The 24368-nt window shown below is 50.0% G+C and overlaps 3 protein-coding genes across 3 annotated transcripts; 2 read left to right on the top strand and 1 right to left on the bottom strand.

The window, feature by feature from the left end:
* The first annotated feature begins 427 nt into the window (after nucleotides 1-427).
* On the top strand, nucleotides 428-6814 carry fastk (Fas activated serine/threonine kinase). The gene is made up of 11 exons (XM_023335764.1): nucleotides 428-596; nucleotides 2405-3194; nucleotides 3264-3582; nucleotides 3787-3974; nucleotides 4052-4200; nucleotides 4272-4488; nucleotides 4664-4823; nucleotides 5181-5272; nucleotides 5396-5981; nucleotides 6063-6177; nucleotides 6369-6814. Exons 2-11 carry the CDS (start codon nucleotides 2447-2449, stop codon nucleotides 6453-6455), a joined length of 2661 nt encoding a protein of 886 aa, XP_023191532.1. The 5' UTR covers nucleotides 428-596; nucleotides 2405-2446; the 3' UTR covers nucleotides 6456-6814.
* A 197-nt stretch (nucleotides 6815-7011) lies between these two features.
* On the bottom strand, nucleotides 7012-15824 carry LOC102236029 (nucleolar transcription factor 1-A-like). Its single transcript, XM_023335766.1, is given in 20 exon segments — nucleotides 7012-7369; nucleotides 7653-7757; nucleotides 7884-8024; nucleotides 8103-8150; nucleotides 8215-8404; nucleotides 8538-8617; nucleotides 8693-8803; nucleotides 8884-9084; nucleotides 9087-9239; nucleotides 9556-9597; nucleotides 9669-9810; nucleotides 13445-13572; nucleotides 13643-13753; nucleotides 13837-13957; nucleotides 14038-14102; nucleotides 14186-14341; nucleotides 14414-14497; nucleotides 14577-14752; nucleotides 14819-14891; nucleotides 15040-15824. Coding segments are annotated over 20 exon segments (2490 nt in total). The 5' UTR covers nucleotides 15331-15824; the 3' UTR covers nucleotides 7012-7297.
* Nucleotides 15825-15830: 6 nt separating this feature from the next.
* Nucleotides 15831-24154, top strand: tmub1 (transmembrane and ubiquitin like domain containing 1). The gene is made up of 3 exons (XM_005814160.2): nucleotides 15831-17547; nucleotides 20647-21025; nucleotides 23629-24154. Exons 2-3 carry the CDS (start codon nucleotides 20661-20663, stop codon nucleotides 23978-23980), a joined length of 717 nt encoding a protein of 238 aa, XP_005814217.1. The 5' UTR covers nucleotides 15831-17547; nucleotides 20647-20660; the 3' UTR covers nucleotides 23981-24154.
* The last annotated feature ends 214 nt before the right edge of the window (nucleotides 24155-24368 follow it).

Genomic DNA, 24368 nt, shown 5'->3' with positions numbered 1-24368 from the left:
AGAGAGAAGATGCATGCTGAGAGAGTGTGTAGGTATTAAAGAAAGGTTTAATTTAATATAATTTTTGAGGAGAGATTTCGGGAGTAGACATATTCAAATAATTATTCGGTATCTTAAAAAAACAAAACTATTTCATAGGATATGAGTAGAGCAAGTTGGGTGTGAGTGTGTAAAGAATATCAAAGAGGGGTATATAAAGTTATAAGCAAGTTGGATAATATAAGCAGGTGTGTATGTGTGGGGGTATGTTTAATCAGGAGTTAATGGAGGGAAAAGGTAGAAAGTGAAAGTTTATAGACCATCTCGAACCACACTCCATACTGGTAAGTGGCGGTAATGCTACTGTAAGTTTGTCGCCAACCGCCAATAAATACCAAGAAGAAGAAGAAGAAGAAGAAGAAATCCTCCTGGTTTCCCGCCGCAGGGTGGCGCTGTGGCCCCTTCTGTCGGTGCGGGCCAGGGACACCGTGATGGAGTCTGCGGACTGTGTAGAGGAATGAACGGGCTGACTGATCACTGTTTTCCCGCTGAACTTGGACCGTCAGCGGCTTCTTCTTGTTCACATAGTGGAGCGACCGGCGGTACTGAGCTATGAGGTAACGAATCCGCCACTGTCAGGTCCTGACCCGGGTTAAAATCTCGGAGAGCAGCCCGTTGATCCTGTGGCAGAGAGGGGGAAGGACGACTGTACCTCCCGGAGCTACCAGCCAAAGCTACTGGAGCCTAGAGGAAGCTTAGCTTAGCATGTAGCATGATTACCTCAGCATGTAGTCTGGGTTAGAAGCGTACAGCCGCTACTAGCTGCAGAGTTTGTCTCTAATGAGAATCGGTCATATATGATATTGTGGTCATATGTTACTGTTAAACGGAGCGTCTCGAGATGCTTGAACCCAAAGGAAGCTGCTGCCTTTGGCAGTACATCCCGTTAGCTCTCGGTTAGCATATAGACAGAATTAGCTTATAGTTAGCTGGGGTGTTTAGTTCTGGGGAGATGGACACTGTTTGGACCGGACGGTTGCCTTTAAAGTGGTTGATAATTCTCCTCATATGATCTGGAGGATTATCAGTTAAAATATGTCCGGGAGAAGGTTGGAGTTACTGCAGGAGCGAAGGGCAGACATGTTGGAAGTGCAGCTGACAGCAGTTGGGACTCGGTCTAGTCGCCTTATTCTAGCTCAGAGGTCAGGTGAGGTGTCAGGTGGACTTGTTGGACCTGAATGATGTGATAATGAGGTTCAGGTTGACAGGTGAAGGTTCAGTTTCCTCTGACCAGGTCTTATTGCAACACACATTCTCAGCTGTTTGTTTGGTACCAGAACTGATTCGTTGTGACCCAAACCCAGTCATGTTAAACTAAAAACCGTTAATAAACATTAAAATCACCGGCTCTTGAACAATAGCCTGTGGATCTCTGCGGGTTCTGATCCAACAAGGATCTGACCTCATTTATAATCCGGTCCAAGCCTTTTTCTGTCCCCAATCAGATTTTTATCTGGGTCCCCCAACACCAATATGTCAACACCAGATAATTCCTCATTCCTACGATAGTCAATTTGTATAACAAACCTACAATCATTAGCATCTTTTGTAACTAGCTGACCTGTTATTATAGCTACTAATTTTAACTGTACAAGAGTAACAAACTAAAAAATTGATTTGGATTTTAAAATACAGAGGTACTAAATTGTGCCATATTATTGTATCTGTGAAAATAACATCAGCCTAAAAACAATAAATTTACAGTAATCAAGATTGCAAGGTGACAACCACCAACAGGAAGAGATTAACCATTAGTGCAACAGTTATAAAAACAATAGGAAAATTTCTTTTACATGTGTAATAGCATAATTATAGCAGCTTCTGAGGCTGCTACCCCCGCGACCCGACCGACCCCGGATAAAGCGGAAGAAAATGGATGGATATCATTTAGTTTATTTTATTCAATGTTGTCTTTTTCTATCATTCTCGCTTGGTGCTCTTGGGGGCCCTCTGGTGTGGGGGGCCTCAGCAGCTGTGGCCCTCAGTGGGTCAAAGGTGTGTCTCTTCACCTGGACCTGGAGCGACCCCCTGCTTTTCTGCTAGACATTTACAGCTCTGAGACTTTCTCAGATCATGTATGAGGAAATTAGTTGGCATGTTACCAAAATGTCCTGTTAACCAGCATCAGTACCGACTAGAACCAGCCCAAGTCCAGTTAACAAAGCTGAGGTCCAGGGGCCTCCTATGGCACCTCCTGTTGGGGTCGTTGACTTGCAACAAGGTTCTAATTACAGGAACTAATTGGGCCAGCATAGAAGTGACAATTAGTCTGTGGACTGGTCCGGTTCTGGTCCTCTGGGAAAGTGAATGTTAGCAGAACCTACTGGGTTGTGTGTAACGGTGTGAATATTATGGGATGTTGCAGGAGAGCTGAGCCGGAGCCTCCAGGTGGTCTGGCTGCTAGACTATGCTGTGTTGGTCCACTGGGTGGCGCTTCCTGAGTCCAGCTCACCTCCTCCCTCCTCGACACGCCGCTCAGTCCGTCGCCATGTACGCCACCCGCCTCTACAGCACTGCGGGGGGAGGAGGGGGAGGCGGAGGCGGGCTTAAACAAGGCAGGAGGGCAGGGCTGGCGGTGTTGGAGGGTCCTCAACCTCACCTCCCCCACCATCTTCACCCGCCGCCTCCCCCGACTTACCCTCTCTACCAGGGCCGTCCAGATGCCCATCGAGGACCTCACTTCCACCATCACTACCACCCTCACCACCTGGCTCCACCCCCTATGCCTCCACATTACCAGCACCATGTGCCGGTCCACTCCTACGGGGGAGGAGCAACGGCCGGCGGTGGCGGCAAGAAGAAAACGTGGAACTTCATCCATGAGAAGATGAGCTATGACACGTTTTTCACCATGAAGCGTCTAATCGAACGCTCGCGGCAACCCGACGAGGTTCTGCGCTGGGTCACACAGAACCCCGCCAAGATCTCCCACAACCATTACCCCGTCGCCCTGCAAAAGATCGGCCAGCTGCTGCAGGCCACGCCATCGCCGCGGGTCGCTGGGGATGGCGCGGAGGGCGAAGCTTCAGAGGCAGACAGGCGGCAGATCCTGGACCAGCCGGATTTCCAGACCCTCTGCAACGCCATCGTCAACGACTGCGCCAAGTTCGACAACTTCAGCATCGTCAACTGCCTGTACGCTGTTGCCTCGCTCGGTAAGGCCTTCACACAGCTCACAGGCTCCGCCCCCTGACTCTGACCTCACTGAACCTTTGTGAATCCAGGACTACCTAGTGACTCCAAGGTGGTGGTGGTCCTGGAAGCGGAATCCCAGTCCAGATTGAACCAGTTCAACCAGAAGGACGTGTCCATGGTGTTCAGCTCCAGCATGCGGCTGCACCCGGGCAGCCAGCACCCGCTGACCGAGGCCTGCCTCGCTGGCCTGGAGAAGAACCTGGAACGAGAACGCCACCCGCAAACGCTGTTCCTGCTGCTCTCTTACTACCGACTCAAGTGGCGCTCGCTGCAGACGCCAGATCCGGCTGCAGGGGGTGCCGCCGCTATCAGCACGCCTTCGAACCCAGAGCAGCTAGTCACCAACAGGTGAGTCAGGTCTGCGGCTGATCCCCGGTCAGCCGGGGGCCGTCCAGATGCCCACCGAGGACCTCACTTCCACCTTCACTACCACCCCTACCACCCGGCTCCACCCCCTCTGCCTCCGCATTACCAGCACCATGTGCGGAGGTCCACTCCTCCCCCGTAGGAGTGGACCTCTGAGGACTCTTAACGGCTGATTTGTGTCCTCAGGAAGATCCTGCGACTTGTCAAGCACACTCTGGCCAGCGTCAGCGGCGTCCGCGACCAGGAGATGGCACTGTTGGATGAGATGCTGGCGGCCTGTGCTCGAGAGGCCAGTAACAAGAGTCTGGAGCTGATCTTCAGCTCTCACCTGTTCTACCAGAACCGACAGGAGAAGTTCATCAACAGCCTGGCAGGTCGGCTCCCTGAGAACGTCCACCTGTCCATGTGTCCACCTGTCCTGATCTAACTTTGCTGTGACTGTCTCCTGCAGAGGAGCTACCCAAGAAGGTGGACAGCATCACGCCATACACCATGGCCCTAATCGCCAAGTACATTGCCCGCCATCGGCTCCGGGAGACCCGGCTTCTCGACACCATTGCCGACTTTCTGATCAGGAAGGCCGAGTACCTGGATAGTAAGGTGAGGATGCCTCCGCCTCGCTGTGGAGTTGGGAAATGCGGGCGTGCTCTGACCAACGTCTGTCTCATCAGGTAATCCAGAAGCTAGTGTTCCCATTCAGCAGGATGAGTTACCGTCCGTCAGCCGAGCAGCAGTTCTTCTCCCGGCTGGAAGAGGCGGTGGAGCTCAAGGCGCTAAGCTCGCCGCTTGCCACCGTCAACATCCTCATGTCCCTGTTCCAGCTTGGCCACTTCCCTGGAACCGTGCTGCACCGAGTCTTTTCCTCTGCCTTCATCAGCAATGTCACAAGTGAGCAAACAGTCAAACCCTTGATACCCCGTCTTACATGGTACCAGAGAGACAGCCAGTAAAACAGTCCATTAAACCGCAGTGGAACCAGCGTAGACGGCCTGAACTGGTAGATCCCTTTGGTAGAATGGCAGCGTGATGCTCTCCCAGTATAACCAGTATCCTCTGCCCTCAGATAGTCCCTATGCGCTGATTGTCAGAAGGTACCTGTCTCTACTGGACGCAGCTGTAGAGTTGGAGTACCGTGACTACATCGGCCCTCGCCTACAGGACGCACACAAGGTGCTGATGTTTGACCATGCCCTCACAGCGGACGAGGTCAACCGGAAGTACAGGTAAGACCTGCGCACACCTGGATCAGGACCAGGCCTTTTCAGAGGGTCCGCAACCAAGACCTTGGTTTCGGCATGCAAGGTGGTCCAATCAGAGCTGAGCTTTTAGGGCGCATGGCTGGATCAAAGGGGGCAGGGCCTTTAAATGTGAGTCAGAAATTTCCACAACCAGAGACAGGCCGATTCTGCTTTTGGGCCCAGTTTGGGTTGGTCCGACAGAGTTGAACAAACATCGGAGGTTCTGAGGGTTCCTGAGCTGGTACTAACAAGCTTTTGAATCTGTTGGAGATGTGTCAGCAGTTACAACCAGAAGAACTTGCTGGTTCTTTTGGGTCTGACTGGTTCTGTCGGGTCTTCCAGCTATAAAGGTCTGGTGGCTGAAGCTCTGCGCCAACTGCTGGGAGAACATAGCTACAAACAGGACGAGGTGCTGCCCCCTGGATACTACACAGGTACTACACCCAGACCCACATGACCATGCAGTACTACACCAGAACTAATTAGCTACTACAGCGCCCCCACAGGGATACCCTGGTACTGCTCAGTATTACTGCATGTCCTTGTTTTTCCTGCAGACTTTGTGCTGTGGTTGGATGGTTCTGGTCGGGTTCTGCCCATCCGGTCTGGACCCTGTGTCCATCCCCCCTGCATAACCGTAACGACCAAGTCAGCTGCAGGGGCCGTTGCCGCGATGACCGCAGAGCTACAGTGCTTCTCTCCGTTTGTGGCACCAGAGGACGGCGGCGACCCCTCCAGTCCGGCGGCCAACGGAGCGGGCGGGGCCACAGAGGACAGGGCCTTCAGGCCACGTCCCCCAGAGCGCCCCCTGGCCGTCACCGACGCCGGGCCCCTGGACTACGGCCCCTACTACGTTCCCGCGGCGCAATTCTACCCGGGCCTGGCCAAGGAGCCGTCGGTGGAAAGCCAGGACAGCTCCACCCTCAGCAGCCCCCCGTCGGACGGCGCCGCCCCTCCCCCTGCAGCCCCGAGGGGCCCCGACTCCCTCTTCCAGTTCTCCATCGGGAAGATTCTGGAGGACGAGGGGGCCGCGGCCGCCTCGGAAGTCCAGGGCGCGCAGATGGCCGGGTTCTTCTCTGAGGGGGTCGCCACCACCAGGGCGGACCCGGATGGCCCGTCCCCAGAGCAACGGCACATCCGCAGGTTAGTCCCCATTCAGTAAATCGATTCTGGACCACAGCAGAACCGGGCCACAGCCCCTGAACCCGACCCTTTTCTGTGCAGGGTCATCCTGTCTGTGAATGACAAGTGGCACTACTGCCACAACTCTGAGGTTCTGGTCGGGTCCCGCGCCATGAGAGACCGCCACCTGCGACTGCTGGGCTACATCATCCTGCAGGTCAGTCCAAACGTCCACAACCAGAACCAGACTGATCAGAGGAGTCCAGGTCCGCCGTCCTGCAGGCGTTTCACCTGAAAGGTTCTGCAGAACGCATCGGGTCAGTCGCCTTCAGGACGACGGACCGAGACCAGGAGCACCCCCTGTCAGCAGGTCATGTCACCCGCCTCTGGTCTCTTGTCCCCTCTCAGCTTCCGTACCACGAGCTGGAGAAGCTGAACGGCATCGAGGAGGTGAAGCAGTACCTGCACCAGAAGCTGCTGGATGTCCCACTATGACTGAGTCTGTGTGTGTGTGTGTGTGTGTGTGTGTATGAAAGGCGGCAGGGCCAGAGCTCACCTGTCACTCTGACCGGAGGGGGAAGTGCATCCCTGATTGGTTAATAACTCCCATCAGGCCGTGCAGCACCCTGCAGGTGGTGTGAATGGTGTTTTTTTGTTGGCGGGGTTCTGTTTTCTAGAGTAATGTAACCATGGTAACCGTGATGCATGTGGGAGTTTTTAAAGCATGTGCCAAAGGTTGGAGGGAAGGTGTGGTTCTTAGGGTTAAAGGTCAGATTATTTATTTGTGTATCAGGAGAAGGACAGAAGTTTGTTTATATTCTATCAGCTGAAATGTGTATAAAAGCTGAACAGAACCGAGTCTGGGTCTTTATTTCATGTGATCCAACCAGTGGAGCAGAACCTGGAACCTTTTCCACGGAGCGGTCCGGGTCGGGTACGGTCGGTTCTGTAATCAGTTTCCATTGTGAAAGCGGTCCATAGAACCCTGTACCGGATCAACCAGAACCAGAGGGACCCGTTCAGTGTAACGGTTGCAGTGATGGAACCAGACGGTTTGGAAAAAGTGCATTTATTGAGTTTCTCTCGGCCTCCGGCTGATTGGAGGTCCAACACTGACTCCGCCCCCTGCATGTCATCATGTACAAACCCCGCCCACCAAGAAGAACAAACAGGAAGCCATCATCCTGAAATGTCTGTCAGATAAAAACCAAGTAAATATAAACTGAAACGCTTGTAACAGGCTCCGCCCACTTCCAACAGCGCTGCCTCGCATTGGATGACTGGCAGAGGAGGAGGCGTGGCCTGCACAGCCTGTCCTCTTCAATGAGTGGGCAGGGCTAATCTGAGTCCAACTCGCTGGATTCCTCCGAGGAAGATTGGTCGTCATCCTCCTCTTCATCGTCATCGTTCTGAGAATACAAACAGGAAGTGGTTAAAAAGGTCCCCATGGTAACAGAACAAGCAGCAGGGGACGACAGATGGCCTGGGCTCTGTGCCGCCCGCTGGCCGTCAACAGAGCAAAGAGGAAGGACGGCGTCCTGCCTCGGGGCGGAGCTACAGCTTACACCTGTCCAGCTCTTGACTGAAACTAGGACAATGCTAGCATCAATATAAACCTGCTGGTTAGTTTCGCAGCTAGTTCCATCACCGTGACAACCAAAGAAGCCTGAAACTACAGCAGACCCCCCTTACCTCATCTTCATCCTCGCTGTCTGAACTTCCTGATGTCTCATCGTCTTCATCAGAGTCTGAGGAACCGCTCTTCTCCTCCTCCTCATCGGAGTCAGACATGTCCTGCTGAGAGTCACACAAACACAGCGGTTCAGAACCTGGCAGACCGCACAGAGGGCCCAGAGCGCCTGGCAGACCGCACCGAGGGCCCAGAGATACTGATGGTTTCCAGCCTGCGGGGCGTGATCCTACCTTGGCGCGATATGCCATGGCCCTCTTCCCCACGGTGACCCCTGGGGTCACAGCCCTGGCTCCGCCCACCTTCCCCTTCGCCGTCACCCGGACCTTGGCCACGGGGCTGGCGGTGGCTTTGGAGGAGCTGCTGCGACGTTTCTGCCAATCAGAGACAGGCTGAGGGTCAGGTGACCTGCAGGGCAGAAGGGGAGGAGGGTGCGGCTGCGGCGGACTCACCGAGGAGGAGAACTCCTTGTAGACGGCGCGGTCCTGTGGGGACAGCGACTGCGGAGGACAGGAGAAGTGAGCGGGGGCGGTGGGCTACCTGAGGGCTGGGGGCGGGGCTTACCTTGACCCAGGCCTCCAGGTGGGCCTTGTACTCCACCTGCTGCTCCTCCACCTGCTTCTTGTACTTGTCCTTCTGCGCCTGGCTGAGCTTCTGCCAGCGCTTGCCGATCTCCACCATGCGCTCCTTCAGACTGAAGTGGTTCAGCTCTCCGTTCGTCAGCAGCTCCTGGGAGAACATCTGGTAGCCGCTCCTGGGGTCAGAGGTCGCACTCAGCGGGGACTGGACAGTGACCGGAACCGGGCCGGTTACCCTCCAGCTCTGGTACCGGCCCGGTTCTGGCCCCGGATAAGAACCAGAACCTGCGACGGCGGTCCCAAACTCACACTGGAGGCTTCTTCGGCTCCCCATCGAACTTGGGCTTTCTCTGGCCGACAGGGGGCGCTCTCATCTCCAACAGCTCCCTCTAGAGGACAGCAGCAGTTAGCGCACACTGCAGCCAATCAGGACGCAGAGGTCAGGGGTCAGGAGGGTACCGAACCTCGTAACGTTTCTGGTCCTCTGCTGCTTTCTTGATCCAGGGAATTTTCTCCTTTTTCTCCATGGAGCGCCAAGCCGCCTCCATCGCCGCCTGCGCCTTCCTGCGGTCACTCTACAGGGGTCAGAGGTCAGCACAGAGGTCAGGTAATCTCTCGTCATGCTGAGCTGCTGCCCCCTCCCAGTCGCACCCACCCGGTACTTGGCCAGGTAATCTCCTGTCACGCTGTGCTGCCACGTCTCCTCGGCGGTTTTCGGCGTCTCTGGAAGCTTCGCTGTCTTCCTGGCGTCCCGTCGCTCTCTGGGCGCTGAGGCTCCGCCTGCGGCTGCTGGCCACGCCTCTGGCTCCGCCTCCCGGCCGCGCTCCTGAAGCAAGACAGAAGCTGGGCTCAGTCAGGGCCACCTGGTTCTGGTTCTGGTTGTGGTTCTGGCGGCACCTTGACCGATGGAGACTTGGCTCTGAGAGGGCTGGGAACCACACCCACATTCAGCTTGGCTCCGCCCATTTTCTCCTCTGTCAGGACTCGGTCCCGCTCCTCCTCAGGAAGGCTCTGCAACACAGCGACACGTTACAGTCGGCCACCTTGTTGGCCGCCGGCCTGGACTGACCTCTGACCTCTATGTGAATGCTACCAGCACATATCTGACCTCTGACCTCTACCTCGAATTTATGTCATTTGTTCCTATTGTCATGGTAACACAATGCTAGATGTAGTGATGACTTCATGACCTTTAGCCTTTCCACTAGCATCAGTGAGCAACTAGCTACTGCTGTTACCATGGCGATCTATCTGCCGCCTGGTTCTGGTCCAACGTGACCCGCTCACAGAGGCCAGAACCTGACCCAGTCAGGGGGTGGAGCCTCACCTCCAGGAAGCGCTGCAGGTCCACGTCGTACTGCTTCTTTTTCTGCAAACAGGAAGTGGTGTTAGAGTCGGAGGGAGCAGGGTCGGTACCAGTCGGGTTGGGTCGGGACCGACCTGCTCGCAGCGCTTCTGGAACATGTCCTTCTCCTTCTGGGTCAGCATCTTCCACTGCTTGCTGCACAGCACCATGCGCTCGGTGCTCGGCACGTCCTTCATGTTGACCATCAGCTCAGCGCAGTACAGGGAGTAACCGTTCCTGCAGGGGTCAGGGGTCGCTGGGGGTTAGGCGACCCAAATGTTGGACCGCATCACATTTGCCATCAAATGATTAGTTGATCCAGGACTAGTTGAACACGTTGCCTAAATATGTTGTAATTTTCCTACCGACTAAAAAAAAATTGTTTTTGATACGCCAAAACTCATAATTACTTCAAAAATTTACATCTTTTGTTATATTTTTCAACCATGGAGGTCGCCATTTTTTCACCGATGGGTTGATGACGTCATCAGGTTCATTCTGCACTGGAGTGTACAGAGTAAACACAGGGAGGCTGACTTTACCTTAGTAGTTTATCATATTGCGTTTGGTGTCATTTTAGATCAGTGGTTCTTAACCTTTTTTTAGGTACCGAACCCATCAGCTTCATATGCGCCGCCACCGAACCCTTCCTTAGTGATAAATAAAATATTTTTTTTTCCAAATTCAAGACATAGGTATATGTTTTTTTACTGGTGCACAAAATGAGCCGTGCATGAACGTCACTTTGCTCAAAGAACAAAACCATGAACTCAGCAAGTTACGGTGTTACTTTATTCTGGCCCCCCAAAAATATTTCAGCCCCCAAAATATATTTTTTACTATTTTACTTATTAAAAATAAATTTGGGGGGCGTGCTGTGGTGGCGCAGGGGGTTAGCACGCCCCACGTTTGGAGGCCTTAGTCCTCGACGCGGACGTCGCGGGTTCGACTCCCGGTCCCGACGACCCTTGCCGCATGTCTTCCCCCCTCTCCTCACCCTCCTTCCTGTCTGCCTACTGTCAAAAAAAAAATACGTGCCACTAGCGCCGCAAAAACTCTTCGGAGAAGAAAAAAAAATAATAATAAATTTGGATTTTTTCAAAGAATTAAAAAATGTTCTTAATTTTTTACATTTTAAATGTAATTAGGTTGTTGTCATTTTGAATCCACAAAATACTTTTTTGGGGCCAGAATAAAGTGTTGCACAAATGACGTACCTGCAAATCAGTGAGACTCCTGCTGCTGTTTTTTTGGGAGACCAGTTCAGAGAGGCGTGGCTTCACCTTGGCAGGTGCATCTTCAGAGCAAAGTCTGTTCATTTTCTTCTTTTTTGCTCGACATATTTAGTATGGATTAAAATATTAAGAAAGAAACCACGCGACGTACAACTACGACAGCCACTAAATTCCCCGCAGCCCTGATTGGCCGAGCAATGTAACATGATCCTCTGCAGCCAGTGATGGCCCAGCTGGGCGCGTCATCACGACTTTACACAGGTGTGTCTTTACCTCCGCGGCAGAGGCTCCACCGAACCCCTGAGACCGACTCATCGAACCCCTGGGGTTCGACCGAACCCAGGTTAAGAACCACTGTTTTAGATGATGCCACACTGTGGCACTATCGGCTGTGGTAGAAATTAAATAAATAAATAAAAATTGAGGCGAATCTGGATAATTTCCCACATGACAGAAAGGAGAGCGCAGTGCGAAAGACCTGATCTGGACCCTGGACTTTGAGCCATTTATACCAGCAGAACCGAAATAAACGCCGTGCTGAGACTTGCAGAGCTGGACGCTCTGCGAGATGCTAACAGGAGCTATACTGCCTAGGTACTGACATCACCGACCCGACCTGACCCACGAAGGTCCGGTGTCGGTGGTAATTAAGTCCGGTGTGGCTGTTAGCACCACACCGGACTCTACACAGCACAGCTGATGCCGAACCGGACACAGTGCTACAGACACAGGGAGAAACAAGCAGCGCTAACGGAGCTATTACTACCGGAAATGCTAACGAAGCTATTACTACCGGAAAGGCTAACGGAGCTATTACTACCGGAAATGCTAACGAAGCTATTACTACCGGAAATGCTAACGGAGCTATTACTACCGGAAATGCTAACGAAGCTATTACTACCGGAAATGCTAACGGAGCTATTACTACCGGAAATGCTAACGGAGCTATTACTACCGGAAATGCTAACGGAGCTATTACTACCGGAAATGCTAACGGAGCTATTACTACCGGAAATGCTAACGAAGCTATTACTACCGGAAATGCTAACGAAGCTATTACTACCGGAAATGCTAACGGAGCTATTACTACCGGAAATGCTAACGAAGCTATTACTACCGGAAATGCTAACGGAGCTATTACTACCGGAAATGCTAACGGAGCTGTTACTACCGGAAATGCTAACGGAGCTGTTACTACCGGAAATGCTAACGAAGCTATTACTACCGGAAATGCTAACGGAGCTATTACTACCGGAAATGCTAACGGAGCTATTACTACCGGAAATGCTAACGGAGCTGTTACTACCGGAAATGCTAACGGAGCTATTACTACCGGAAATGCTAACGGAGCTGTTACTACCGGAAATGCTAACGAAGCTATTACTACCGGAAATGCTAACGGAGCTATTACTACCGGAAATGCTAACGGAGCTGTTACTACCGGAAATGCTAACGGAGCTGTTACTACCGGAAATGCTAACGGAGCTATTACTACCGGAAATGCTAACGGAGCTATTACTACTAGAAATGCTAACGGAGCTATTACTACTAGAAATGCTAACGGAGCTATTACTACTAGAAATGCTAACGGAGCTCACCGGTACTGAATGTGAAACCACCGTCAGTAACAGCTGTTGCCGAACCGACACAGAGCTACAGAACCACTTACTGGACCACACAGTGACCAGGTGAGTCTCATTCATTGTTTCATTACGAACCTGAAGGCAGCAGCAGCCAACTCTTCCTCTGTTTGCTCCTCCTCGTCATCACCTCTTGTTATTTCTAGTTCTGATCGGTTTCAATGCGCTCCGGTTCAAATTAAAACAATTTAATAACGTTTCTCATCACTGGTTTGGCTGGAGGAATCAGGCAGTTGGATCAATGCACATCATTTATCGTCTCCAAACATTTTCTGGTTCCAGAAAAGAACCGCCATCGCAGACATCAGGTTCTGGTTCTGCTGTTACTGGGCAGCTCACTAGGAGGGATGCTGCGGGCCAGCGACTGGATGCCCTGCTGGTTCATGAACTGTTTGAACTGGGACCAGTTGACTGGGAGCCACCGGGCTGAACCGGCAGTGATCGAGTTGACCTGGAAAATGTCACTGGGACCAGTTTCACCACCACAACCTCCAGCGTTTCAGGGCTCACCACTCAACTTTTCCAGATTTCCTCTTTATCAGAGCTACATCTCTGTTTCTCTGACAAATCTAGCCTAAGTTAGCCTTGCATAGAGTAGAGCAGCTTAACCTGGGTTAACTTAGTCCATCTTACTCTAACAGAGAGTAGTCTGGCCTACCTTAAAGTAGCCTACCATAGCTACTTTAAGCTAGGCCAGGTTACTAGCTTAATGTAGCCTAGCATAACATAGAGTAGCCTAGACTACCCTACCCAGCTCTCTGATTGCAGGACATGTCCATGATCAGTTGGATTTCAGCCAATCAGAGCAGGGTTCCTGCCTTTCTCTGTCTCTGATTGGTTTAGACCACAATCTGGGCCTTAACGTTCAGGCTGCAGACTGGGCGCACTGGGTTGACACAGCGCTACAGACAGTGGAAGAATTTACAACCCTATTGGTACCGTGTATGAGTAGGGTAGTGGTCCTACTGGTTATACTGGTGGTACTGGTGGACTCACGGCGGCGGCTTGGTGGGCCGTCCATCGAACTTGTCCTTCAGCTGTCTCTCGGCCTTGGTGAGGACAGAGCGGACGTGTTCCTCTGAGTTGGAGTCTGGGTGGGCCTCGTGGTACGCCCTCATGCTGTCCTGCAACACAGAGTCTGGCAGGTCAGAACCAAGGCAGTGGTTCGGGCCAGAACCACAACCAGAACCTCACCTCATAGTCCTTCTGCAGCTCCAGCGCCTTGCTGATCCACTTCAGCCTGCGCTTGTCGGACAGCTGGGACCACTGCCTCCTCAGCGCCTCCTTCAGCTCCTTCTGACTCACCTGAGGACACACGGTTCCGGTCAGTGGACGGTGCCGGGCCGGCAGCAGAACCGGGCGGGCCGGCGGCAGAACCGGGCCAGTACCTCTGGGTGCAGCTTCATGTAGGCCTTCTTCTCGTGGTTGTACCACAGCTGCTGGGGCGTCTTGGGTTTCTCCGGCAGGTCCGACTTCTTCCTCTCCTCCATCAGGTCCGGATGCTCCTCCCTGCGGGACACCATGCATCAGGACAGGACTGGAACCACTAGACCGGAACAACGGGACTGGAACCACTGGACAGAACTCACCTGAACCGGGCCATGTTCTTCTCAAACTCCTCCTTCTCCCGCTGGAACTCTGTGATGTACTTTTGCTGAAACAAAGCAGAGACATTGGGACCATGTGAGCTGGTTCCGGTTCTGGTTCCACTTCCTGGTTCCTGGTTCTTGTCTTGACCTTCTTCTTATCTGGCAGCTCCTTGTACTTCTTGGACAGGATCTTGGTGAGGTCCAGGTTGCTCATCTCCGGATGGATCTTGGCGTATTTGGCCCGTTTCTCCATGAAGAAGCGGAAGTAGGGAGTCAGCGGCTTTTTGGGGAAGTCCGGGTGGGTCTGGACACAGACACCGGGTCAGAACTGGTACGATTCTGCTGCTGAGCCTGGTTCTGGACCCACACCACTCACCTTCAGCTTCTTGCCTTTGTACGGGTTCTTGACAAACTCAATGGCGTCCACAATGAGCTCCGTCATGGTCCGGTACTTCCGGACCTGAAAACAGAACCGGAATGAAAAGTGAGGATCTGGAACCCAACCCTAACCCACTGGGCCCACTGGCGGCGGGCCGTACCTCGGAGGAGACCTTCTGCCACTTCTGGCGGCACATGTCCCCGGTGAAGCGGCCGAAGCCGACCTTGTCCCAGTCGAAGTGCGACTCGGTGGTTTTGTACTTCATGGCGTCTCCGTCGGGCAGCAGACCGCGGATCCGCTCCAGCAGCGTCAGGCAGTCCTCCTGGCTCCACGCGTCTGCGGACGGACAGCCGTCAGCGCCATGATGCTGCCACCACCAGGCCGGGGCCGAAACACACCTACCTGTTTCAGCCTTGATCCTCTGAGCCGCAGAGATGCTGCTGCTGCCGTTCATCGTGACGGAGGCTCTGCCGCTCTGCAATCACACACACACACCCATCTGTCCTTCAACTGAGACACACACACACACCTGTCCTTCAGGTTGGACATGTTTTTCTGCCAGAATCATGATTTCAATTTTGTTTTAGTTCACCAAACAAAATCTTTCAGAAAAAATAACTGACACTTTTAGATGAGCATAGTTTCACCAAAGAACCCTCCAGAACCTCCCTTTGGGTCGGGTCAGGACTCCTGGAGGAGGTGGTGCTGCCTCCTCCTCGGCTGGCCGGTAGGGGGCAGGACTGAGCAGCAGCGGTCTGGCTGATGCAGCAGCAGCAGCAGCTGGGAACTCCACTCCGTGTCGTTCTGAACCGGACCGGCTCTGGTTCTGTTTCGAGAAACCATGTGGGGTTTTCTGTTGAACCGGGACCTGCTGTGCTGACGGGTCCGGGTCTCCACCGAGCTCTGGGGGCCATCAGGGGCCGCCCTTCAGGAGCCTGCCCGGGGCCCCGCGGACTGAGCGGGCCGCCTGGCTGCAGCTGCCCCGGTAATGGCGTTCCTCCTCCGGCAGGAGTCAGCACGTAGCATTCGCTGGAAGGCGCACGGGAATCTGTCTAAATTAGGAGTGAAAGCGGCCAAACTGCGGAGATTAAACCGTTTCTGTGGTTTAATCTCCGCAGAACCGCTGGTTCCGACATGTGCAGCCGATAATCCTCTTGCAACAGAAAACCGCAGAAACGGTCTGAAATGACCTGGAATGCTGTTGAAAGGTTCTGGAAACACACCATCTGCGGTTCCCCCGGCCGAACCGACCCGATTACTAGAACCAGGAGCTGCTATCGGGTCGCAGCGGGAAGGATCGAAGTCGGTCCCCCAGAAAGCCTCACTGCGAAGCCGCCATGAATGTTCCGGGGACTCGGGGACAACCGAGCAGAAAAACCGAGAAATCCGTTTAAAATACGAAACCTTCGCTTACCTGATGGTTCTGTTGGATTCCCGGATGGTTCCCGAACAGAACCGTGCCGGTTCGGCTGGTTCTGAGCCTTTCTTAGAGTCTGTTTTTTGCCCGTAAACCCCGGGGAGTCAGTTCGAAACGAATCCGACAAAAGGAGCGTCTAGCTCGGTATGAAACTCCGCCCCGCGCCGCAGGGGGAGGACCTCCGGGGGAAAACATGAGACAAAGGCGGAGGATGAAACCAGAGCCGCGGACAGAGCAGCAGCCAGCCCCGCTGCTGGAATAACACAGCTTCAAACTCTCTCTGGTTCGGTTCTGGTCCCAGTCCAGATTATGTGCCAAGGAGCGCACAGACCACGGGGGCCCGCGGACCGGACGGGGACAAGCCGACGGATCCGGTGAACAGAGCCTCCTCTGCGGCTCGGCTCGGCTCGGAGCGGATCCCCGGCCCAGAGGCAGAGAGGACCCGCGCGCTGCCGGAAGCCGGCCGCCGAGAGGACACCAGGCCGGGTCCACACTGCTCAGAACCTCCTGGTGGTTCTGGACCCAGACGGTGGAAGTCCACCAGGAACCAGGACAAGGTTCTGGTACCATAGCGGGTCTGCAAGGTGAACCTGTGGTTCTAACACTTTCTGCTCCTGAACAGCAGGAATAGAACCGGAACTTTAGAGTCCTAACTGGGTCACTGAGTGATGATGATGATATCATCATCATCATCATCATCTCCATCCAGACATCTTCTGCAGCTCTTGCGACCCATAATGCACCGGGGTGAACAAACTGTGTTGTTCACGCATGCGCAGTTGTAGCATAAGCAGTTTGTTATTTGGTCCACAATCACTGAACCCATTAATAAACCCGAACCTCTGCTGGTGTCTGTGTTTATTTCTACCTGTGATGAACTCTGACCTGGTGAGGAACCTGCGCGCTGATGGCTCCGGCTCGCTGTTGCCCCCTGCTGCTCCGGCTGATTACATTATTAAATGACTGTCATTTTCTTTATTAATGACAAACAGTATACTCAATGACTTGTTGAGGTACAAAGAACATAACAGTAAGGCAAATGATAAAAATAGAGAAGGATTTAAAACAAAAGAAAACCAGAGATCATTCTTGACGGAGCGTCTGTAGATGAACACCAGAACCGGGCCTCAAAACCTGGAGTCAGAACCTGGTTCTAGAGGTTCATCATAATGGTCAGACCGGTTACGGAGCTACGCTATCAGATGAATCAGAGGCTGTTATTGCAGGCAGTGACCAACAGGGGGCGAAAGTCGCCTCGGTTCTGTCTGAACAGCAGCAGAAGAAGCGGCAGCAGCCAGCGCAGATTAGCCTGTTAGTTTGGAGGCTAAATGCTCTGCTATGAAGCTTCTTCTGTGAGACGGTGAGTTCTGGTTCCCCTCTGGTCCGAACTTGGGTCGGACCGGTCCGGAACTACTTCCGGTGCCGTTGTTAGCCATTAGCTCCGGGTTTAGCCAACTGCTCAGGTGAGCTCAGGTAAGAGCAGCTCAGAACACTCTGCTGGTTCGGTCCGAGCTTCCCAGCAGGGCCAGCTAGCGGTCCAAACGGCACATCACCGGGAAGAGAGTACGAACCGGGAGCTTTACACCGACCGGAACCAGCCGCACATGAATAAGGTCCGGAACCCGGAGACGTCCTGAGGCAGCTGCTGAGGAACAGGTTCGGTCCGGTCAGCAGAACTCCAGCGGAGGTTCGGAGCAGCCTGGACCCAGAAAAGGTTGGTGTTCTGGATCAGCAGAACTTCTCCTGGTTCCGGTTCGGTTCTGACCAGAAGTGAAAGTAATTTTAATTTCTTGCCGGTATGATAACGATAATCGTCAGTGGCTCTTAATGCGAACAGAACAAATAAAAACATGAATATTTCCCTCTTCAGGCAGCAGAAGCATTTCATAATGTGGAAGAAATATTTTGGTTCTGGCTTACTGGGTGGAAACTAATTAGTTACATGTATTGCAGTAATTACAGTTTGTCTAATTTGTACTTTAAGTTGTTTACAAAATCTGAACTTTTACTTGAATTTGTTTTGAGTAAAGTTACTCAGTTAATTTCATTATTCAGTCAAATAAACCAAGGAAACGGCAGAAAAACGTCACTGATGTTTAGTTCAAGTCACTTCTGAAAAAAAGAAAAGCCCTTATTGAAATTAATGCTTCAGTTTAACTGAAAATATGAGAAAACAGGTTCATCAAATATTGTAAACGTTCATATTTAACAACAAATGTAAAGTTTTATCAGGTTCTAATTTCTATTGACTGAAACTGAAAACAAAATCAGGAGCTTAGTTTGGACTCTGTTATTTAAACCTAGCAGAGGAGGGACAAACAGCTGAAATAAGATATTGGACATTAATGTCCATTAAAATACACAGAATATTTTGTGCTGCATGTTTATTTATAAATTTGCTCCTTTAAATGAACATGTTCTCCTTTCCTTTGTGATGAGCAGAACTTTGTTTTTGCTCGTCACAAAGGAACTAAAGTAACATTTTATTGAGCTATTAGTTACTTGTAATAGTACCTTTATCTGTATTTAAGTGCAGGTTACATAAAGAACTACTTTAACCTGAGTAACCTACATTATGGGATGTGGAAACATTGATGAACCATTCATGTTGTAACTCTGCCGTAACGTTTCATCTCTGTGTTTTCTGTCAAACAAATTCATTGTTTTCTGCACTTTAATCAAGTTTTGATTGAATTAAAAAATAATTCACTGTTTTACTTTAAGGTCAGTAAACGATCAGCGATTTATTGTTCGTCCGGTCCAGCTGCACGCCGCATGTTTTATGTCTGTGGACCACCTGTGTAAAATGTCCCAGTCCATAAATCAAACGCACCGATCCGACCAGCAACTACCCACCTTGGGAAGAGTCGCTGAGTACCAGTGAAATCTCCGGCTATAAGTTAATAATCAGTTGTTTTGGGGGTTTTAATTGAGCAAAATAACGACAAACATCAACTAGATATTCTCCGTTTGCTTCTAACTGGGACATTTAGTGACCAGCAGACAGACGTTAATCATGGCGGAGAACGGTGTGAGGCAGTGGTGGAGAAAGTACTCATACAATGTACTTAAGTAAAAGTACAAATACACAGATAAAAATTTACTCAAGTAAAAGTCAAAGTACCACATTATTATTTTACTTAAGTAAAAGTAAGAAAGTACAAGCTTTTAAAACTACTTAAGTATTAAAAGTAAAAGTACTTGCCAACCATAATACCTAACAGCTTATATAATGTCATGAAGTGTACCTATCGTATTTAGTTTTAATAAATCAGTAATGTACCATTTTAATGAGCAATGCTGCAGATAAAGCATGTTTTTATTGTATTTTACCCCCTGTGACAGTTTAGATTTAGATATTTTATTCTATGCATCAGAATTCCAGGGATGACCTGCAGGGTTACATGTAATTAGGCAAAATGAGAGAAATTATTATACCTTGGAAATGTTTTATTTAATTCAAAATAAACACGTTCAAAAGAAAATTGTTTCCCTGAAAAAAGGGACTTTAAACTGACCTAACAAACATCAAGCGATTTGGAAACATCTAGTCTTTCGTCCTAACAAAACATGAACTTAACTTTTTTGCCAGCTATTTTGAGAGAACTCTTAACAGAAAGGGGCTGACAATAAACACCTTCCAGGCAGGGGGGGTCCGGCTGACTCTGTGGGCGGGCATGTCCGCCAATGTCGCCGGACTTGCGACAATTGCGCTAGCTTATAACAATATACAGTAATCGTATTTATTTACTGCAGTCGAGTTCAACAAAAAGCTTGCTAAGATTACATGAAACTTCACTAACACAAATTAATTTAACATCGATAGCGTTTAGCAACTTAACTTACCTCAATATGTTTTTTCAAATTTGATGGTGAATTTTTGAAAGATAGAATTTCATGCTTTCGGGGAAGACAAAGGCGGCATTGGAATCTCCAGGAAGCGTTTTTTGACCCAGTTATTTCAAAGAAATCTTTTAAATAAGGCCATGGGTGGGGCAGGTCTTCTGGAGGATGACTATCCTTGGACTCCATTCTGGGAGTTAATGATTCTGCAGGTCCTGCGTACTGTGCTGCTCTTCTTGAGGGAGGGGCCTAATGGTTATTTCCCGCTTTGGATTGGTTCAGCGGACTGATTCTGCTCTCGCCATTGGATACTTTCAAACTAACGAACAAATCAAAAAACTGAAATGCGTCTTGGATGTAACGAGTAACGAAACGCTATATAGAAATGTAGTGAAGTAGAAAGTACAGATACTTACTGTTAAATGTAGTGGAGTAAAAGTAGAAAGTATCCATTATTAAATCTACTTAAGTAAAGTACAGATACACGAAAATTGTACTTAAGTACAGTAACGAAGTACTTGTACTTCGTTACTTCCCACCACTGGTGTGAGGGCTGCTGACCCAAACCAGGAGCTCCAGGAGCGGAGAGGCTCCCGCAGCACGGACCGATCAGGAACTATTGGAAATGAAAAATGATAGATATTTACAAACAGATTAGGATTTAGACTGCCTGCTGCTAGCAGATCTATCCTGACTCAAACTGCAGCTGTTGTCCCGCTGCTGCGTACCGCTCTTCTGCAGGTACGCAGCAGCGGACCGGACCGGACCGGACCGGCTTACTGTCACCCCGGGTTCTGACTCAGAACATTCCTCTGAGTTCTCTGGAGGTCTGTCCTGCTCCTGGTTCTGGGTCTGTTTTGGATCCGGTTCTAATGATTGTCACGTGCATTTAGCATCAGTTGCCATGGTGACTGAACCAGAGGTTCCCTGTATTTGTCTGTGCTGCTCACCTGAGCCGTCCCTTGTTCAGGTGCGCTGCTGGCGATGGCTCTGATCGAAGGCGTGGGGGACGAGGTGACGCTGCTGTTCGGCTCGCTGCTGCTGCTGATGGTGCTGCTGCTCGCCTGGGTCTCCACCCGCACCGCCGAGCCCCAGGAGCAGCTGTTCCCAGGACACTCCCCCTCCCCACAGGACACGCCCCTCTCCTCCATCGCCTCTGTGGGTGACGGCGCTCTGTCCGAGGCTCCGCCCACTGGCCCCTCCCCCCGGGAGGAGGCGGAGCCCGAGGCGGAAGACGGGGCGAGGCGGCGGGGAGCGGAGCGGAGCATGGTGGTCCGCCTGAAGTTCCTCAACGACACGGAGAGAACGGCCCAGGTCCAACCGCACGACACCATCGGCTACATCAAACGGTACAGACCGAGCGCCAATCAGAGCCAGGAGGCGGGTCTTAGTGTTGCCAATCACCCTCTAAGTGGCGCTGCTCATCCCCCCCGGCATCCCTACAGCCTGTTTCTGATAGCACAGCCAGTCATGAGTGCTAGGCTAATTAGCCACAGATGATGGTGGATGAACAGGTTTTCAGTGACAGTAAGTTGTTTCTCTGCCAAGAGCATATTTAGCAGCGAGTACATCAGGATGATTGACAGCACTAAGCCAGCAGTAGCAGCTGATGGTGCCTCATAACAAACTAAATCAAAAACTTAAATCAAAACAAAACAATCGGTTTTGTTTTGATTGAACAAAACCGAGGCTTGTTAAATCAAACCGAGGCTCCAACAAATGACTAAAATGAGTGAAAAATAAAATAAGTGGACGTGTTAGGGGACTCCTAACTGGAACTCTTCCTTTAACTCATACAGTTTTATTGCGTTTATTTTCTGCATCTTAGACATCTTTTGTAAAAGGAAAGTTCGTTTTTGAGAGCAGAGAAGGAACATTTTGCATAACAACATTTATGCAAATATTTTGTTACAATAATTGAACATTGAGTGAAATTCCAAATTCTTTTTCTTTGACAAATAAACCAAAGTGAATATTTTGTAATGAAACAAAATCCACATTTATGGCTTTTGAAGACAAAGGTTATGAAATAGATGTAGTTCTTCTTTACTGTGATGTTTTGAGCTAAAAGGCAGAATTAAGGCAATGTGTGTTTTTATTTAGCCTTTATACTAAATATAAAGGCTTATAGAAAATAGTTGGACAAGCACATTAGTAATCTTGTGTGTGAAGAACAAAGGAGTCAAATCCTGTCGCTAACATGAACACAAAGCTATAAATGTCTGGGCAAGGTGAGAGTTCATCTATTAAACTGACTGGAGGTGAATACAGAAACAATAAGCTGGAGTTTAGACATTTTTAATAATAGCCTGCTCACAAATAGCCGCCTGCCTCTTTATTATTACACTGAATATAATTTCAGATTCTTCTATAACGTTTCTTCAGGTTAACTTAGAAAGTGAGCTGTTATTGTTACAGGTTAGTTTTCTAGAGTACAGAAAAGTTATTGTTAGGGAAACTCAACTGTGAAAAATTGGACTGATATTGATACGCGATAGTAATACTGCTGTTATGTTAGATTTACCAATGTTTTATTTGATCTTTTTTTAAAATCTGATTACCCAATTAATCGTAAGAATAATCGATAGATTACTCGATTACTAAAATATTAGTTTACAACAGCCCTAATATATTCTAACTCTTCAGCCTTGTTAGAAGATTCAATTTTATCATATTCAAACTTAAAGATGGAATAAATTTCCTGTATAATATTCCCTTTAGAAAATCTTGCTAACAATGAATATTAGTACATTTTGGAAATATGGAAATGCTCACAGTGTCAGCTGTGTCGCAAAAAAAAAACAAAAATCAGTTTTCAAAGTATTGAAATCATTTTTGTTTTTGTGATTATATTGAATTTTGCTCTGTATTCAACAAGTCATAACAAAACTCATTAAAACAGCCAAATATCTCCAGCGATGACTTTGGAAAGCAAAAATATCTTTACTGAACATTTAAAATCTTTTTTTAGCAGTAACTGTCTAAACAGCGACCAGTCCGCCATTTTGGATGTCGACGTTTCGACCAGAGACGTTCTGTCCAGTTCTCACCTTTTGCTGCTTGGAACCAGAATATCCTGATGTTCACCTCCTCTGAGTGCTCACTTAAGAAAAGGGCCCGGAGCACGGGGTGAGGGGCCCGGGGCCCGGGGCCCGGATTAAGACCGGGCCTTAGAAATGTATCTGCCGTCAAAGGGGGAAGATGGGGACGTTTGACAGGAAAGATGGCAGCAGAGGTCAGTAAAGCAAGTTTCATGCCAGGCTGAGAGATTTCTTTTCAAATACAAGCAGAATTACAAAAACAGTCATACTAGCAGAATAGTTATAGTGCCAGATTAAAGACGCAATATTGCTGGAAGAAAGTTGTTAAATCCTCTAAATAGTCAAATGACTTTATTAAAAATAAATTTGAGTAAAAAAGCTTCAATAGAGTTCTGACCAGCTCTGGTTCTTTCTTTGAAATAAATCGTTTAAAGTCGTGCAGCTGATCATTTCTGTCTGATGTGTTGAAAGATTCAGCATTTGATTTGTTTTGATGATGAAGAATCATAAAATCACGACTTTATTCTCTGCAGCTTTACTGATATTTAAAACACAAAGCTGAGCTCTTACTAAATAAAGCACTTCTCAGCTTTTCTGACACGCTGGAATTTAAACAATGTTGCTGCAAATGAATGTTAGAACAAGAAATATCTTGTAAAAGATGATAAGATTTTTCAGACGGAGCAGCTCTGGTTAAATGGAAAATGTTTTGAGACTCAGAGCAATAAAAATGATTCAATATCAGATCTGCAACAGTATTTAAATGAGGAAGTGACCCTGCTGCCGTGTTTCCTGGATACACAAAGCTGGTGTAGAGCCAAGAGGTCTCACTCTGTGTGGTTCCTCCAGTAACTGATTAGCAGCCAGCTCTGTGGAGTTCTGACCCAGTTCTGCTTTCTCTGCCCCTCCAGAACCTACTTTGCGGGTCAGGAGCAGCAGGTGCGTCTCATCTACCAGGGCCAGCTGCTGCAGGACGACGCCCAGACGCTGGCCTCGCTCAACCTGGCCCATAACTGCGTCCTGCACTGCCACATCTCCCAGAGCGTGGCGGCGGGGGTGGCGGGGGGCCCGCGGCCCGCCGACCAGGTCCAGGTGGCGCTGAACGTGGGCAGCCTGATGGTCCCGCTGCTGGTTCTGATGCTGTCCGTGCTGTGGTACTGTCAGATCCAGTACCGGCAGTTCTTCACGGCGCCGGCCACCGCCTCGCTGGTCGGCATCACCATCTTCCTCAGCCTGGTGGCCTTCGGCGTCTACCGCCGCTAGCCGCTCTCTGATTGGCCCGCCGCCTTGGGCCTGCACATTCTGTTGCCATGGAGACGTGGAGCGCGACAAGGACTCTGATCTTTATTTTTTTAGCTGCTGTTTCTCTGTAACTTCTCATCACTGTGCCTCAGTTCCTCCTGTCTGATCTAATCCAGAATAAATCACTAATTTATCCTGCTGAGTCCGACTCTGAATACCGACCCAGTTCTACTGGTTCTATTGGTTCCACTGGTTCTATTTGTTCTACTGGTCCTATTGGTTCTACTGGTTCTATTTGTTCTATTGGTCCTACTGGTTCTGTTGGTTCCACTGGTTCTATTTGTTCTACTGGTCCTATTGGTTCTACTGGTCCTATTGGTTCTACTGGTTCTATTTGTTCTACTGGTTC

Source organism: Xiphophorus maculatus, chromosome 6 (assembly GCF_002775205.1).
Source record: "Xiphophorus maculatus strain JP 163 A chromosome 6, X_maculatus-5.0-male, whole genome shotgun sequence".
NCBI lineage: Eukaryota > Metazoa > Chordata > Actinopteri > Cyprinodontiformes > Poeciliidae > Xiphophorus > Xiphophorus maculatus.
The sequence above is the reverse complement of the archived record's forward strand: the minus strand, read 5'-3'. Positions and strand labels throughout refer to the sequence as shown.